Source organism: Heteronotia binoei, chromosome 13 (genome assembly GCF_032191835.1).
Source record: "Heteronotia binoei isolate CCM8104 ecotype False Entrance Well chromosome 13, APGP_CSIRO_Hbin_v1, whole genome shotgun sequence".
NCBI lineage: Eukaryota > Metazoa > Chordata > Lepidosauria > Squamata > Gekkonidae > Heteronotia > Heteronotia binoei.
The window spans coordinates 12,110,301-12,126,357 of record NC_083235.1 but is presented as its reverse complement, the minus strand read 5'-3'; the positions used below and the strand labels follow the sequence as shown (position 1 = coordinate 12,126,357).

General features: G+C 49.7%; 1 protein-coding gene across 1 annotated transcript in view; it reads right to left on the bottom strand.

Moving 5' to 3' along the window:
* Positions 1-16,057, bottom strand: part of PLXNA3 (plexin A3) — a 142,509-nt gene that overhangs the window by 81,290 nt on the left and 45,162 nt on the right. Inside the window, 1 exon segment of the mRNA XM_060252484.1 lies at positions 15,071-15,271. Coding sequence (XP_060108467.1) covers positions 15,071-15,271 — 201 coding nt within the window.

Below are 16,057 nucleotides of genomic sequence, written 5' to 3'. Positions count from 1 at the left end.
GCCTGAAGTTAGGGATGCCAGCCTCCAGGCAGGACCTGGGGATCCCCCAAAATGACAGCTCATCTCCAGACTACCGAAATCAGCTCCCCTGGAGAAAAAGGGCTGCTTTGGAGGGGAGGCTCTGTGGTGCTGTACCCCACTGACGGGGGTCTTCCCCAGGCTCCGTCCCTGAAATCTCCTGGAGTTTCTCAACCCAGATCTGGCAACCCTATCCCCCCACGGTTGGCCAGGTGAAACTAGCAAGGTCCTTGCAAATCGAGGCAAGGAGTCAGGCTGCCCTTAGAGCAAATTCCACAATGAGTTGCCAAAGGATGCGTGAGACAGTTCTCGGGGAAGCTGTTAAGGGAAGGAAGCTTCTTCCCGGATAGATTTGTGCAGTGCTTTTTTACGGGCCAGATGGGTAGCTGCGTTTGTTTTTCTGTAGCAGTAGAAGGAGGAAAAGATATTAGATTTATATCCCACCCTCCACTCCAAAGAGTCTCAGAGTGGCTCACAATCTCCTTTCCCTTCCTCCCCCACAACAGACGCCCTGTGAGATGGGTGGGGCTGAGAGGGCTCTCACATCAGCTGCCCTTTCAAGGATAGAGTCTCAGAGCGACCTACGATCTCCTCTCCCACAACAGACACCCTGTGAGGTGGGTGGGGCAGAGAGGGCTCTCACAGCAGCTGTCCTTTCAAAGACAGAGTCTCAGATCGGCCTACAATCTCCTTTCCCTTCCTCCCCTACAACAAATATCCTGTGAGGTGAGTGGGGCTGAGAGGGCTCTCACAGGAGCTGCCCTTTCAAGGACAGAGTCTCAGAGCGGCCTACAATCTCCTTTCCCTTCCTCCCCCACAACAGACACCCTGTGAGGCAAAGAGGGCTCTCATAGCAGCTGCCCTTTCAAGGACAACCTCTGCCAGAGCTATGGCTGACCCAAGGCTATGCTAGCAGGTACAAGTGGAGGAGAGGGGAATCAAACCCGGTTCTCCCAGATAAGAGTCTGCACACTTAACCACTACACCAAACTGGCTCTCCAGAAAAGAGCAACAGCCCAGGAACACCTTCAAGACTAACACAATTTGTTGCAGGAATCCACTGGAACGCGGTTCTGGATGGCTTGGTGTCAGGGGTGTGGCCTAATAGGCAAATGAGTTCCTGCTGGATTTTTCATCAAAAAAGGTCTTGTGTGAAACAATGGTGATGTCATGGGGAGTGGCCTAATATGCAAATGAGTTCCTGCTGGGCTTTCCTACAACAAAGTCCTGTGTGAAGCAATGGTGATGCCATGAGGGGTGACCCAATATGCAAATGAGTCCCTGCTGGGCTTTTTTCCTACCAAAAAAAGCCCTGGCCACATGTGGCTTCCAAGCTGCAGTTTGGCCACCCCTGGAGTAGATGTCCCTGGAGGTCCCTTCCAAATCTGTGGCTCTCTCCTGGGATTATAACTGATCTCCAAGAGGCAAAGGATCAGTTCATGAGAGAATATGAAAAGTGGACTCCATTACATTTCCCCCCATTGAAGTCCTTGCCCTCCCCAAACCCTGCCCTCCCACCCTAAAATTTCCAGGTGGAGCTGGAAATTCTACCTGAGTCCTAGCTCTTGTAAAATGAGCCTAAATGTCTAAACGGGGTGCCTATGCTGGACCAAGACAAAGCAAATGCTAGCTTTGATGCATGTTGGAGAAGGAGAAGAAGGAGGAGGAGGAGAAGAAGGAGAACTAGAAGGAGGAGGAGAAGAAGAACTAGAAGGAGGAGGAGAAGGAGAAGAAGATGATGATATTGGATTTATACCCCGCCCTATACTCTGAATCTCAGAGTGGTCAAAGTCTCCTTTACCTCTCCCCTCTCAACATACACCCTGTGAGGTAGGTGGGGCTGAGAGAACTCTGACAGAAGCTGCCCTTTCAAGGACAGCTCTGTGAGAGCTATGGCTGACCCAAGGCCATTCCAGCAGCTGCAAGCGGAGGAGTGGGGAATCAAACCCGGTCCTTCCCAGATAAGAGTCCACACACTTCAGCACTACACCAAACTGTTGAAGTGGAAGCAATCACAAGAAGGTGCAAAGAAGCCCCATGCTGAAGATGAGATACAGGACCAGACACAGTATTCCCACTCGATGATCGAATCGCAATTCCTCCCCTCAATTTCTTCTCTCCCCATGAACAGGAAAACCAACAACTGCGGGCTGCCCGCCAGAACTGAGCCGGTTTCCCACCAATACTCAACGCTTGGAACTCAGTCAGCCCACATTCCCTTTACTGCAAAGCGCTACAGGATCAAAAAAAAGGAAAAGAAAAACCTAACCCCAAATGCAAAACACACATAAAGCCACTCAGCTTGATTGTCATTCCTCGGTCTGAAAAACGCTACATCAGCAGCTACATCAGAACCATATGACTCACTGTGAAGAAACAGAGCAAAACCTCATGGAATGATGATAGTCTATAACCTCAGCGCGATGAAATGTGCAAAAGCGAGGTGAGATTCTTGCCAAATACCAAAATTGGTAGAGACGGAGATCGCCGAGAGAGAACGGCAAACCACATTGAAGCAACTAAACAGGGAAGACAAAGCCAATGGAAAGACTTCATATCGGGGTCGTGAAAAATATATATCTTCCAGAGAGCAGGGATTAAGACGTTTCATCAAGCTTTTTTTTGCAAAAAGTTTGAGAATGGAAACCAAATACCCTTTTAAGAAACTGCGGAAATGTAACCAAAATATCTCACAGCCTTTTTTTTTTTTTTTGGTGTTAACTTGCAAAAGCTAGAACGTGGCATAATTTTGAAAAAAATATTCTTCTAGGAAGTGCCTCAAATCCGACTATTGGAAAACCCAGATTTTGAGTTCTGGGGGCAAACACACACAAATCTGCACAAACAAATGGACTGTTCTGCTTAGTTCTCTCACGATAGATCTTGCACAGTGCAAAATTGCTTATTCCAGTTAGTTTTGTGACCGAGTAAAAGTGGAGGAAGGATTAAAGGTAACGGTAGTCCCCTGCACAAGCACCAGTCGTTTCCGACTCTGGAAAGACGTCGTATCGCAATGTTTTCACGGCAGACTTTTTAACAGGGTGGTTTGCCATTATCTTCCCCAGTCATCTACACTTTTACCCCAGCAAGCTGGGTACTCAGTTTTGGTGACCTCGGAAAGATGGAAGGCTGAGTTAACCCTGAGCCGGCTACCTGAACCCAGCTTCCACTGGAATCGAACCCTGATTGTGAGCAGAGAGCTTGAAATGCAGTACTGCAGCTCTTACAACTCTGCGCCATGGGGCTGCTTGGAGGAAAAAATAGGTCACACCAAATGTGGAAAAGCCACCTGCTATTCACCCTAGTGAAAACCCCTTCTTTCCCAGGTCCTTTGATAAGACAATTCTCTGCATTAGTTGTTGTAGATTTTCCGGGCTGCATAGCCATGATCTTGGCATTGAAGAACCTGATGTTTCGCCTGCAGCTGTGACTGGCATCCCCAGAGGTCTAACGCAGAAGGCTAGAATTCTCTCTGTATCAAAGTGAGAAGATGACGGTAGGAAGCTAATTTATATCTACTCAGGAAGGTGGGGTGAGGCTGAGTCATTTTCTTGTAGGAGCTTCCCAGGCTGTGACATGCTAATAGAGGAGCTTTCCCAAGGAGGTTCTTTTGCATATGGATTGGCTGTTGGAATTCTAATCTTATCTGTAGTGGTTTTCAGTCCTGAAAAGCACAAAATGCTCTACATCTTACAACAGCACTACAGATAAGATTAGAATTCCAACAGCCAATCCATGCCTTCCATTCCTCTTTCTAATTTTCTAGCCAGCATAACTCACCCAAACGCTCTGGGAAAACCAAAGAATCCTTAGCCAGACAATAGACAAATGATTACATTATAGAGCCCCACTTTATCCCTCCCAGTAATATAAAGAATATTGAAACCATGTGGTATCCCTGCGGGAGAACTGTGCTAACTCAACCTCCGAGCAAGCCACGAGTTCCTCCTTATGCAACCACACTTTCTCTGGTGTGGTGTTTGCATTTTGTATGGGTTTAGTGTACCATAGATCAGAGCCACCAGGGGAGCGGTAAGTAGAACACTGTCATAAAGAAGAATTGGCGTCAGTACCCATCACGTTAGAACAGAGCTCCAGATCTCTTACATCTCTGCCCACTTCATCCTAAGCCCTGAAACTGAGTCTGAATAAATTGCTAGGCGATATTCCCGAAGGGTGCAGATGCTAGGATTTTGAAGATTCTCCAGAAAGGGGAAGCGACGAGGATGATCAGTGGCCTGGAGCCCAAAAAGCCTTAGGAGGAAAGGCTGAGGGACTTGGGGACGTTCAGTCTGGAGAAGAGGGGGGCCACTACGGCTCCAGGGCCAGCGTGTGGGAGTCGGTGTGGTAGGTGGCGGCCTGGGGTACTACCCCATCTGAGGGCGCCACTAGGTGCCCCCTTACCCACAAAGAGTGCTCCTCCTGCGCTAAGCTCAGCACACTGTTTTAGTGGAGCCAGTCACTTTCGGGTTGAAAGCGGCTGAGTGGCGCCTTCCAAAGGTGCCGCTTGGCTGCTTTCAACATATTGACATTTTTTATTAATTACTGAAGTAAACAAGTAAAGATCAATATTCATATGTGTATACAATTAATTTATATATGTGTGTGTGTAGGGGGTGTATATATATATGTGTATATGTATGTATGTGTGTGTGTATACACACACACACACACACACATATATTGGCCACTGTGTGACACAGAGTGTTGGACTGGATGGGCCATTGCCCTGGTGCAACATGGCTTCTCTTATGTTCTTATGTGACACAGTGTTGGACTGGATGGGCCACTGGCCTGATCCAACAGGGCTTCTCTTATGTGACACAGTGTTGGACTGGATGGGCCATTGGCCTGATCCAACAGGGCTTCTCTTATGTTCTTATGTGACACAGTGTTGGACTGGATGGGCCACTGGCATGATCCAACAGGGCTTCTCTTATGTGACACAGTGTTGGACTGGATGGGCCATTGGCCTGATCCAACAGGGCTTCTCTTATGTTCTTATGTGACACAGTGTTGGAGTGGATGGGCCACTGGCCTGATCCAACAGGGCTTCTCTTATGTGACACAGTGTTGGAGTGGATGGGCCACTGGCCTGATCCAACAGGGCTGCTCTTATGTTCTTATGTGACACAGTATTGGACTGGATGGGCCATTGGCCTGATCCAACAGGGCTTCTCTTATGTTCTTATGTGACACAGTGTTGGACTGAATGGGCCATTGGCCTGATCCAACAGGGCTTCTCTTATGTTCTTATGTGACACAGTGTTGGACTGGATAGGCCATTGGCCTGATCCATCATGGCTTCTCTTATGTTCTTATGTGACACAGAGTGTTGGACTGGATAGGCCATTGGCCTGATCCATCATGGCTTCTCTTATGTTCTTATGTGACACAGAGTGTTGGACTGGATGGGCTACTGGCCTGATCCAACATGGCTTCTCCTATGTTCTTACGTGACACAGAGTGTTGGACTGGATGGGCCACTGGCCTGATCCAACATGGCTTCTCTTATGTGACACAGAGTGTTGGACTGGATGGGCCATTGGCCTGATGCAACATGGCTTCTATAATAATAATAATAATAATAATAATACCTTTTATTTATATCCCGCCCTCCCTGCTGAGGCAGGCTCAGGGCGGCTAACAACAACATTATGTTCTTATGTCTGAGGCAGGCATGCTCTGTATTCTTGGTGCTTGGGAGGGGAAACAGTGGGAGGGTTTCTAATGTTCTGGCCCCACTGATGGACCTCCTGATAGCACCTGGGCTACAAGCATAGCCAGCTTTCAGAGGGGATTGAATAAACATATGGAGCAGAGGTCCATCAGTGGCTATTAGCAACAAGGTATAGATGGCTCTCAGTCTGGGGCAGTGATGCTCTGTATTCTTGGTGCTTTGTGGGGGGAGGGCAACAATGTGAGGACTTCTACTGTCCTGGCCCCACTAATGGACCTTCTGATGGCACCTGGGTCTTTTGGGCACTGTGTGACATGGAATGTTGGACTGGATGGGCCACTGGCCTGATCCAACATGGCTTCTCTTATGTTCTTATGTCTAGGGCAGTGATGCTCTGTCTTCTGGGTGCTTGTGGGGGCACAGTGGGAGGGCTTCTAATGCCCTGGCCCCACTGATGGACCTCCTGATGGCACCTGGGTCTTTTGGGCACTGTGTGACACAGAGTGTTGGACTATTGCCATTGGCTTGATCCAGCATGGCTTCTCTTACGTTCTTATGTTCTTAGGCTGACAAAATATCATGAACCTCTCTGGATTGCTCTCCCCCTTGGTCAAAATAGCAAAACAGAGTTGCCAAGTCCAGTTCAAGAAATATCTGGAGGCACTGGGGGTGGAGCCAGTAGCAACATTTTGACAAGCATGCTTGAACTCCAAAGGAACTTCTGGCCATCGCATTAAAAGGGAGTGCACACTTTTTAAATGGCTTCCCTGCACTGGAAATCATGAAAGATAGGGGCACCTTCTCTTGGGGCTCATAGAATTGGACCCCCTGGTCCAATCTTTTTGAAACTTGGAGGGTCTTTTGAAGAGAGGCATCAGAAGCTATGCTGCAAATTTGGTGCCTCCATCAAAAAAAACCCAACAGCTCCCCCCCCCCCCAGATACCCATGGATCACTTCACCATTATACCCTATGGGAATTGGTCTCCATAGAGAATAATGGGAGTGCCCGGCAGACATTTCCCTCCCCCCCACTTTCTGATAACCCTGAAGAGGGTGGAAGGGCCTCCAAACCAGGGAAATCCCCTGACCCTACCCGGGGATTGGCGACCCTATAGCAAAATGTAGCCTCCATATTCATGGGTAGTATCAGATGTACACTTCTCAGTATCACCGTCACACCCTGTCTGCCAAGACCCAGAGGGCATCTTGCTGGCTGAAGATGGAAACAGAATGCTGGACCAGATGGCCCCTTGACCTGATCCAGAAAAGCGAAGCCCATTTCCACCCCCCCCACATCATTAACTACATGACAATTCTGATGGCCTTATATAGTCTTTTCAAGGTCAGAACCAACCCGCTTTTCCCAGGGATCTCTCCACCCTTTCTATGGCTACCTGTGGACAGCAATGTGGGCTTTCTGGGGGGAAAATTCCAATTCCAATTTAAATACTCTGCATCGTTTTAGAAGGCAGCTGTGTTGGTCCATAGTAAAATCGTAAAATAATAGAGTTGGAAGGGACTTCCAGGGTCATCTAGTCCAACCCCCTGCACCATAAAGGAAACTCACAAATACCTTCCCTTAAATTCACAGGATCCTCATTGCTGTCAGATGGCCATCCAGCCTCTGTGGAAAAACCTCCAAGGAAGGAGAGCCCACCACCTCCCGAGGAAGCCTGTTCTGCTGAGGAACGGCTCTAACAGTCAGGAAGTTCTTCCTAATATTGAGCAGGAAACTATTTTGATTTAATTTCATAGAATCATAGAGTTGGAAGGGACCTCCATGGTCATCTAGTCCAACCCCCTGCACAATGCAGGAAGCTCACAAATACCTCCCCCTAAATTCACTGGGCCTTCAAACTGGGGGAATCCCCTGCCCCTACCTGGGGATTGGCAACCCTATACTACCCTATACATTCATGGGTAGTACACTTCTCAATATCAGATGCACACTTCTCAGATTCACAGAGCCCCGTGGCGCAGAGTGGTAAAGCTGCAGTACTGCAATCTGAACTATCTGCTCATGACCTGAGTTTGATGCCAGTGGAAGCTAGTTTCAGGTAGCTGGCTCAGGTTGACTCAGCCTTCCAAGGTCGGTAAAATGAGTTCCCAGCTTGCTGGGGGGAAAGTGTAGATGACTGGGGAAAGCAATGGCAAACCACCCCATAAAAAAAGTCTGCCATGAAAATGATATGAAAGCAACGTCACCCCAGAGTCGGAAACGACTGGTGCTTGCACAGGAGACTACCTTTTTACCTTTAAATTCACAGGATCTGAATTGCTGTCAGATGGCCATCTAGCCTCTCTTTCAAAACCTCCAAGGAAGGAGAGCCCACCACCTCCCGAAGAAGCTTGTTCCACCGAGGAACCGCTCTACCAGTCAGGAAGAACCACTAGATTGGAGTCCAGCAGTACGCTGGAAAGCAAAAATATTTTTTAAGGTATATGCTTTCGAGAGTCAATGCTCTCATATCTGATGAAGGGAGATTTGACTCTCGACAGCTCACCCGCCAAAAATCTTGTCGGTTTCTAGGGCGCTACTGGATTCGAATTTACCTCACGTTGGCAAAATTTAAATCCCATCCTCAAAGTAGGCCTGGGCCATTTACAAGTACTGAGGTTACATTTGCCAGCTCTGGCTGGGGAAATACCTGGAGAATTTTTGGAGACAGACCCTGTGGAAGGCATGGTTTGGGGAGGGGACAGGAAATGTTAGAGAGGACTGTAAGCGCAGCAGAGAACCACCCAGGAGACAGGATCGTGGGCTGCAATGTCCGGTGTGAGCAGCAGATGGCAGACTCGGCAAAAGACCCAGGGGAAGCACAGAGACACAGTCCAGACTGAGCAATGATTCTGGTTCAAGTCAGTTCTGTTCCCAAACCTCCTGATGCAAGGGATTGTGGGAAGCTGAACCCGTTCATCTTTCAGCATAAAGAGAGATGCTTTTCAAAACAGAAGGAGGAGGAGGAAGATATTGGATTATACTCTGCCCTTCATTCAAGGTCTCAGAGCAGTTTACAATCTCCTTTCTCTTCCTTTCGCCTACCCCACAACAGACACCCTCTGTAAGGTAGGCGGGGCTGAGAGAGCTTTCGAGAACTGCTCGAGCGAACTTGTGAATGACCCAAGGTCACAACGCCAGCTGCAGGTGGAGGAGTGGGGTGAATCAAACGTGGCTCTCCAGATTACAGTCCGCCGCTCTCAACCGCCACATCAAACTGGCTCGGATTAGACTTAATGACACCACCCTGCTGCGTTACCGTTAACCACAGCTACAGACCTTCGCATGCTGCAAATGTATCAACTGTGCCACCATCTACAAGTTGGTTTAAAACTTGTGTATTGCTTGATATGTTGTTGTTCATTCGCACAGTCGAGTCCGACTCCCTGCGACCCCCTGGACAAAGTCACGCCAGGCCCTCCTGCTGTCTTTCACCATCCTCCGAAGTCTGCTCAAATTCGTGTTTGTGACATCAGTAATGCTGTCCAGCCATCTCATCTTTTGCTGTCCCCTTCTTCTTTTGCCTTCTGTCTTTCCCAGCATCAGGATCTTCTCCAGGGAGTGCTGCCTTCTCATTGGGTGGCCAAAGCATGAGCTTCAGCTTCAGGATCTGTCCTTCCAGGGAACAGTCTGGGTTGATGCCCCTTAGGACTGACTGATTGGATCGTCTTGCAGTCCAAGGGATTCTCAAGATTCTTCTCCTTGCTTGATGTACCGCTATTTTATTTTGTTTTTAACTGCATAATTTAAATTGTTATTCTAAAATGATGGTGTCTCCCCTGAGCCCTTTCTTGGGAAAGGGTGGAATACAAATCGACTAAATAAAATAAATAAATAAAGGCCATCCAGCCCCAGTGCTTTGTTTCCAACAACAGTCAGTCCCTTGAGCGCTCACACAAGAGATGAAGAATAAGATTAAGATGATACTGGATTTATAACCCGCCCTATACTCTGCATCTTAGAGTCTCAGAGCGGTCACAATCTGCTTTACCTTCTCCCCACCCCCCCACAACAGACACCCTGTGACTGTGAGGTAGGTGGGGCTGATATAATTCTCCCAGAAGCTGCCCTTTCAAGGACAGAGTCCCAGAGCGGTCACAATCTCCTCTACCTTCCTCCCCCCACAACAGACACCCTGTGAAGTGGGTGGGTCTGAGAGCTCCCCCAGAAACTGCCCTTTCAAAAACAGAGTCCCAGAGCGGTCACAATCTCCTCTACCTTCCTCCCCCACAACAGTCACCCTGTGATGTAGGTGGGGCTGAGAGAGCTCTCTCTGAAGCCGCCCTTTCAAGGACATCTCTGCGAGAGCTATGGCTGACCCAAGGCCATTTCAGCAGCTGTAGGTGGAGGAGTGGGGAATCAAACCCGGTTCTCCCAGGTAAGAGCCCGCACACTTAATCACTACACCAAACTGGCCTGGCGGTGACAGCGTTCCCGGTGTGTCTCTCTCCAGTGTCAGATTTGACAGTATGCTGGCACTGAACCTGCCCGTATCGTCTGGATTTCTCCCTCTTGAATTCAGTTCACTTCTTTGAAACTTTCCATGGCACCCACTGGCATGCGGCAGAGGATGCGGGGGGGTGGGGACACACTGGTAGCAAATGGAGGCCGAGGCCTCTGTCGCCATCGACTTGATGTCGTCACTTCCCAGCATGCACCGGAAGCAGGGCTGTTTTTTGTAACAGGAACTCCTCTGCATATTCGGCCACACACCCCTGATGTAGCCAATCCTCCAAGAGCTTACAGGGCTCTTAGTACAGGATTGGCTACATCAGGGGTGTGGCCTAATATGCAAAGGTGTTCCTGCTACAAAAAAAAGCTCAGGGTCACACACCCCTGATGTAGCCAATCCTCCAAGAGCTTACAGGGCTCTTCGTACAGGGCCTACTGTCAGCTCCAGGAGGACTGGCTGCATCAGGGGGTGTGGCCTATTATGCAAAGGAGCTCTTCTAGAATTCCACTCCTGCATATTAGGCCACACACCCCTGATGCAGCCAGTCCTCCAAGAGCTTACAGGGCTCTTCGTTCAGGCCCTTCTGTAAGCTCCAGGAGGATTGGCTACATCAGGGGGTGGGGCCTAATATGCAAAGGAGTTCCTGCTACAAAAAAAGTCCTGACCGGAAGCGCTGTCGCCACATAGCTGGTGACAGCGGCCTAGGCCTCAGTCGCCCGCCGGTAACCCACCCCTGCTGACCAGCACATCGGCTCTGGGAAGAAAGAGGCCCCAGAGTGGGGGATCCCTGGCCCCCAGCAAGGGTTTGGGAACCCTGTTCGAAATCCTCATAAGCTAAGTGTTCCATCGTCACCGCACCTCATGGCGAGAAATTCCATAAACTTAGTCACACTCCGCTTCGAGATGACTTCCTTTTGTCTGTCCTGAACCGGCAATCGCCAAATGATTCAGAGATGAGAAGCATTTCTTTTAATATGCTGTCTTCCTAGCTTTTATTCGCTTTTTTCCATAGGGCTCCTCTGTCTCTCAGTAATCCAGCCCCTTGGTCAGATTAGTGGCCCTTTCACCGTCTTTTCTGGTAGTGATCAGGCATGTGCTATCCGATGGGCAACCTTGAGGTGCCCAGCTTTTTCGGTACGGTGACCCGCAAGGCCAAATTTACTCGGTATGGTGGCCTGGATGGGGTTTTTTTGGCACCCTAGGCAAACTGACTGTGGTGCCCATCTAGTTCCTCATTCTGTTTTCCACAGTGGCCAACCAGACGGTTTTGAGAAATCAACAAGCACTGCACACAGCTAGGAAACACTGCACATCACTAGGAAATACCTACATGTCCTTTTGTTTTGCCGAGACTTGTAGAAAGAGCAATTGACAGGCAACTTTTATTACCTTTCATTGGTTTCCCACGCAAATGCTATCCAGACCAAATGGTCTTTCAAGCTGTTTATTGCACTGTTTTGCCATCGGACCCTAACTTTGCATCAATTTGCATTCTTAACCACCGCCCACCAGTTACATGTAAGTTCTGCTCACTGTACCCCATCCCCTCGTCTGAAGAAGTATGCATGCACATGAAAGCTTACATTCCGAATAAAACTTTGTCGGTCCACTCTTAAAGGCGCTGGTTGACTCCTACTTTGTCCTACTGCTTCAGACCGACACGGCTGCCCACCTGGATCTATTGCACAAAGCTGTGCACTGTAAGCACCCCCGCTATGAACCCCAAGCAAGTGGCGTTCTGAAGTACGCAACAGGAGTGGGGAACATTCAGCCCAAGGGCCATTTACGGCCCTCGAGATCACTTGGTCTGGCCCTCGGGGATTGCTGGGCTGAGCCGAGCCACGTGGCAGCCTCCCCGGGGCCTGGCTGGCCAGCAGGGATCACTGTGGGGGCCTGGAAAAGTCACTGTCACAGTTCAGGTAAGTTCCACCCCCCCCCCATTTCTTTGTTTCCCTTTCTTTCCATTTCTTTATTTTCATTTCATTCCATATCTTCCCTTTTTCTTTCTTTCCCTTTTTTTTCTTCCCCCCATTTCTTTATTTCTCTTTCTCCCCTTTCTCCCTCCTCCTCTCTCTCTTTGTGGAGCCTGAGTGGTGGGCATTGTGAAGGACTGCTGCTGGGGTATGTGGGTGCCTTTAAAGGTCTGCTGGGAGCAGCTGCAGCTGCCGCATGAAGGGAGGGAGGGCTGGCAGGGGTGGGGGGTGAGAGCCAGTTACCACTGGTTCAATTTGCACTTGATTATCCCAGATGGTGTGGCCTAATATGCTAATGAGTGTGTGACCTAATATGCTAATGAGTGTGTGACCTCATATGCTAATATTATGCAATGTGGTCTACTATGCTAATGAGTTCCTGCTGGGCTTTTTCTACCAAAAAAAAGCCCTGTACCTAGACATTTGCCTAGAGCGGTGGGTCAGTGATGTGGGTGATGTGAAAGACCTTTCCCCGAGGCCCCATGGGTCAGCATGTGTGGGTGCCAAATTAGGCTCTCCCCGCATGACTTTAAATAGAAAAAACAATTATTTGCATTAATTTTGCCGGCCTGAATCATCCTCCCTCGGCGGAGTGCTGATTTTTAAATTGATAATTTTGTATGGCCCGCAAATGATGTTATAAATATCCAAATGGCCCTTGGCAGAAAAAAGGTTCCCCAGCCCTGGTACACAACCCTTGAAAAGGAAAATCACATTCTTGCTTTTAGAATCCTAGAGTTGGAAGGGACCTCCAGGGTCATCTAGTCCAACCCCCTGGACAATGCAGGATACTCACAAACACCTCCCCCTAAATCCCCCCTCAAGTTTATCACTCACTCACTCCATCAGGACACGTTTTACTTGATCAACATGCAGATACAATCAAGGGAAAATGCAAGATCCTGTTTCCAGGGTCAGATCTTAGTTTCCAAGACCCAGAAGAAAGCAGGGGCAGCTTTTTCACCTGTCGCCTCCACTAGGGTTGCCAACTCCTGGCTGGGAAATGCCTGGAGATTTTGGGGGTGGAGCCTGGGGAGGGTGGGGTTTGGTTAGGGGAGGGACCTCTGCAAGTGCACAGTGCCATAGAGTCCACCCTCCAAAACAGCCGTTGTCCACATGTGGACAAATCTCCATTGTCCAAAGACCAGTCACAATGCTGGGAGATTTCCAGGCCCTACCTGGAGGTTGGCAAGCCTACTCCAGACTGTGGAACTCCCTGCCCCAGGAGACATCGCTAGCCTCCCCCCTTCCTGGCTTTCCAAAGATCGAGGGCTTTTTTTTTGTAGCACGAACTGCTTTGCATATTAGGCCACACCCCTCTCATGTAGCCAATCTTCTTGGAGCTTACAGTAGGCCCTGTAAGGAGAGCCTTGTAAGCTCCAGGAGGATTGGCTACATCAGGGGTGTGTGACCTAATAGACAAAGGAGTTCCTGCTACGAAGGAAGCCCTGCAAAGATTCGCTAAGGCTTTTTATTCCAGAGAGCTTCTAATATGGTTTTGCCCTGATTTCCATCCAACGGAAACTTTAATTGGCACTGATGGTCTTTATTGTCGCGCACTGATCTTATTACCGCTAAGTTATTATTAACGACTAGTTTTATTAGCTCGGAGTTTTCTATTCGTTTCCTTAAAAAAAAAAACGGCAGCTTAATGCTGCTTCCTCTGCAGTTGGGAAATCTGCTGACCGCTGTTAGAAGTCCCACGTTTTACACGATTTGAGATTTACTGTCTGTCGTTTTTAATACTCTTTTGTTTGTTTGTTTTCAGAGCAGCCCAAAGCACTAGTTACTACGGAAAATTGAGACACACGTTTTCAGGGTTGCCAAGTCCAATTTGAGAAATGTCTGGGGACTTTGGGGGTGGAGCCAGGAGACATTAGGGTGGGGCCAGGAGACATTGGGGTGGAGCCTGGAGATATTGAGGGTGGAGCCAGGAGACATTGGGGGTGGAGCCAGGAGACATTGGGGGTGGAGCCCGGAGACATTGGGGGTGGAGCCAGGAGACATTGGGGGTGGAGCCAGGAGACATTGGGGTGGAGCCTGGAGATATTGAGGGTGGAGCCTGGAGAAATTGGGGGTGGAGCCAGGAAACACTGGGGTGGAGTCTGGAGATACTGAGGGTGGAGCCAGGAGATATTGAGGGTGGAGCCAGGAGACACTGGGGTAGAGCCAGGAGACATTGGGGTGGAGCCTGGAGATATTGAGGGTGGAGCCAGGAGACATTGGGGGTGGAGCCCGGAGACATTGGGGGTGGAGCCAGGAGACATTGGGGGTGGAGCCTGGAGACATTGGGGTGGAGCCTGGAGATATTGAGGGTGGAGCCTGGAGAAATTGGGGGTGGAGCCAGGAAACACTGGGGTGGAGTCTGGAGATACTGAGGGTGGAGCCAGGAGATATTGAGGGTGGAGCCAGGAGATATTGTGGGTGGAGCCAGGAGACACTGAGGATGGAGCCAGGAGACATTGGGGTGGAGCCAGGAACAAGGTTGTGACAAGCATCACTTGAACTCCAAAGGGAGTTCTGGCCACCACACTGAAAGGGACTGCACACCTTTTTAAATGCCTTCCCTCCATTGCAAATAATGAAGGAAAGGGGCACCTTTTTAGGGGGTTCATAGAATTGGACCCCCTGGTCCAATCTTTTTGAAACTTGGCAGGTGTTTTGGGGAGAGGCATCAGATGCTATGATGAAAATTTGGTGCCTCTATCTCAAAGAACAGCACCCCCCCAAGCCCCAGATACCTGCAGATCAATTCTCCATTATTCCCTATAGGAATCGATCTCCATGGGGAATAATGAGTTCCCAGCAGACATTTCCCTCCCCCCCCCCACTTTCTGATGACCCTGAAGTGGGGGGAGGGCCTCCAAACAGGGAGATCCCCTGCCCCCACCTGGGGATTGGCAACCCTACACATTTTGCTAATGAAGAAATACGGCGCAGCTCTCACCGATGTGTTCTGGCACTGCACGCTGCTCGAGTTGAAGCGCACGGCCGGGACGCGCTGCTGCCGGCCCTGGATCCCCAGAACACACTCGTAGTTCTTCTGGCCCGACTGAGGCTGGGGGAGGTTCTTGGCCCGCAGTGTGATTGGCTGCAGCACCCCGACCGGGATCAAGATCTCTCCTCCCAGGAGCAGCTCCGGGCAGCCCTAGAAGAAAGAGAAAAAGACGTGAGGCTTATTCATCTAACATAAGAACATAAGAGGAGCCATGTTGGATCAAGCCAATGGCCCATCCAGTCCAACACTCTGTGTCACACAGTGGCCAAAAAACCAGGTGCCATCAGGAGGTCCATCAGTGGGGCCAGAACTCCAGAAGCCCTCCCACTGTGCACCCTCCCAAGCACCAAGAATATAGAGCATCACTGCCTCAGACATAAGAACATAAGAAAAGCCATGTTGGATCAGGCCAATGGCCCATCCAGTCCAACACTCTGTGTCACACAGTGGCCAAAAAACCCCAGGTGCCATCTGGAGGTCCATCAGTGGGGCCAGGACACTAGAAGCCCTCCCCCTGGAGAGCCAGTCGATGTAGTGGTTAAGTGTGTGGACTCTTATCTGAGAGAACCGGGTTTGATTCCCCACTCCTCCACTGACAGCTGCTGGAATGGCCTTGGGTTAGCCATAGCTCTCGCAGGAGTTGTACTTGAAAGAGCAGCTGCTGTGAGAGTCCTCTCAGCCCCACCCACTCACAGGATGTCTGTTGTGGAGGTAGAAGATATAGGAGATTGTGAGCTGTTCTGAGTCTCTGATTCAGAGAAAAGGGTGGGATATAAATCTGCAATCTTCTTCTTCACTGTGTCCCCCCACAAGCACCAAGAATACAGAGCATCACTTGCCCCAGACAGAGAGTTTCAACAATACGCTGTGGCTCATAGCCACTGAGGGACTTCTGCTCCATAGGTTTATCTACTGCACCACTGCACGGGCCATTGT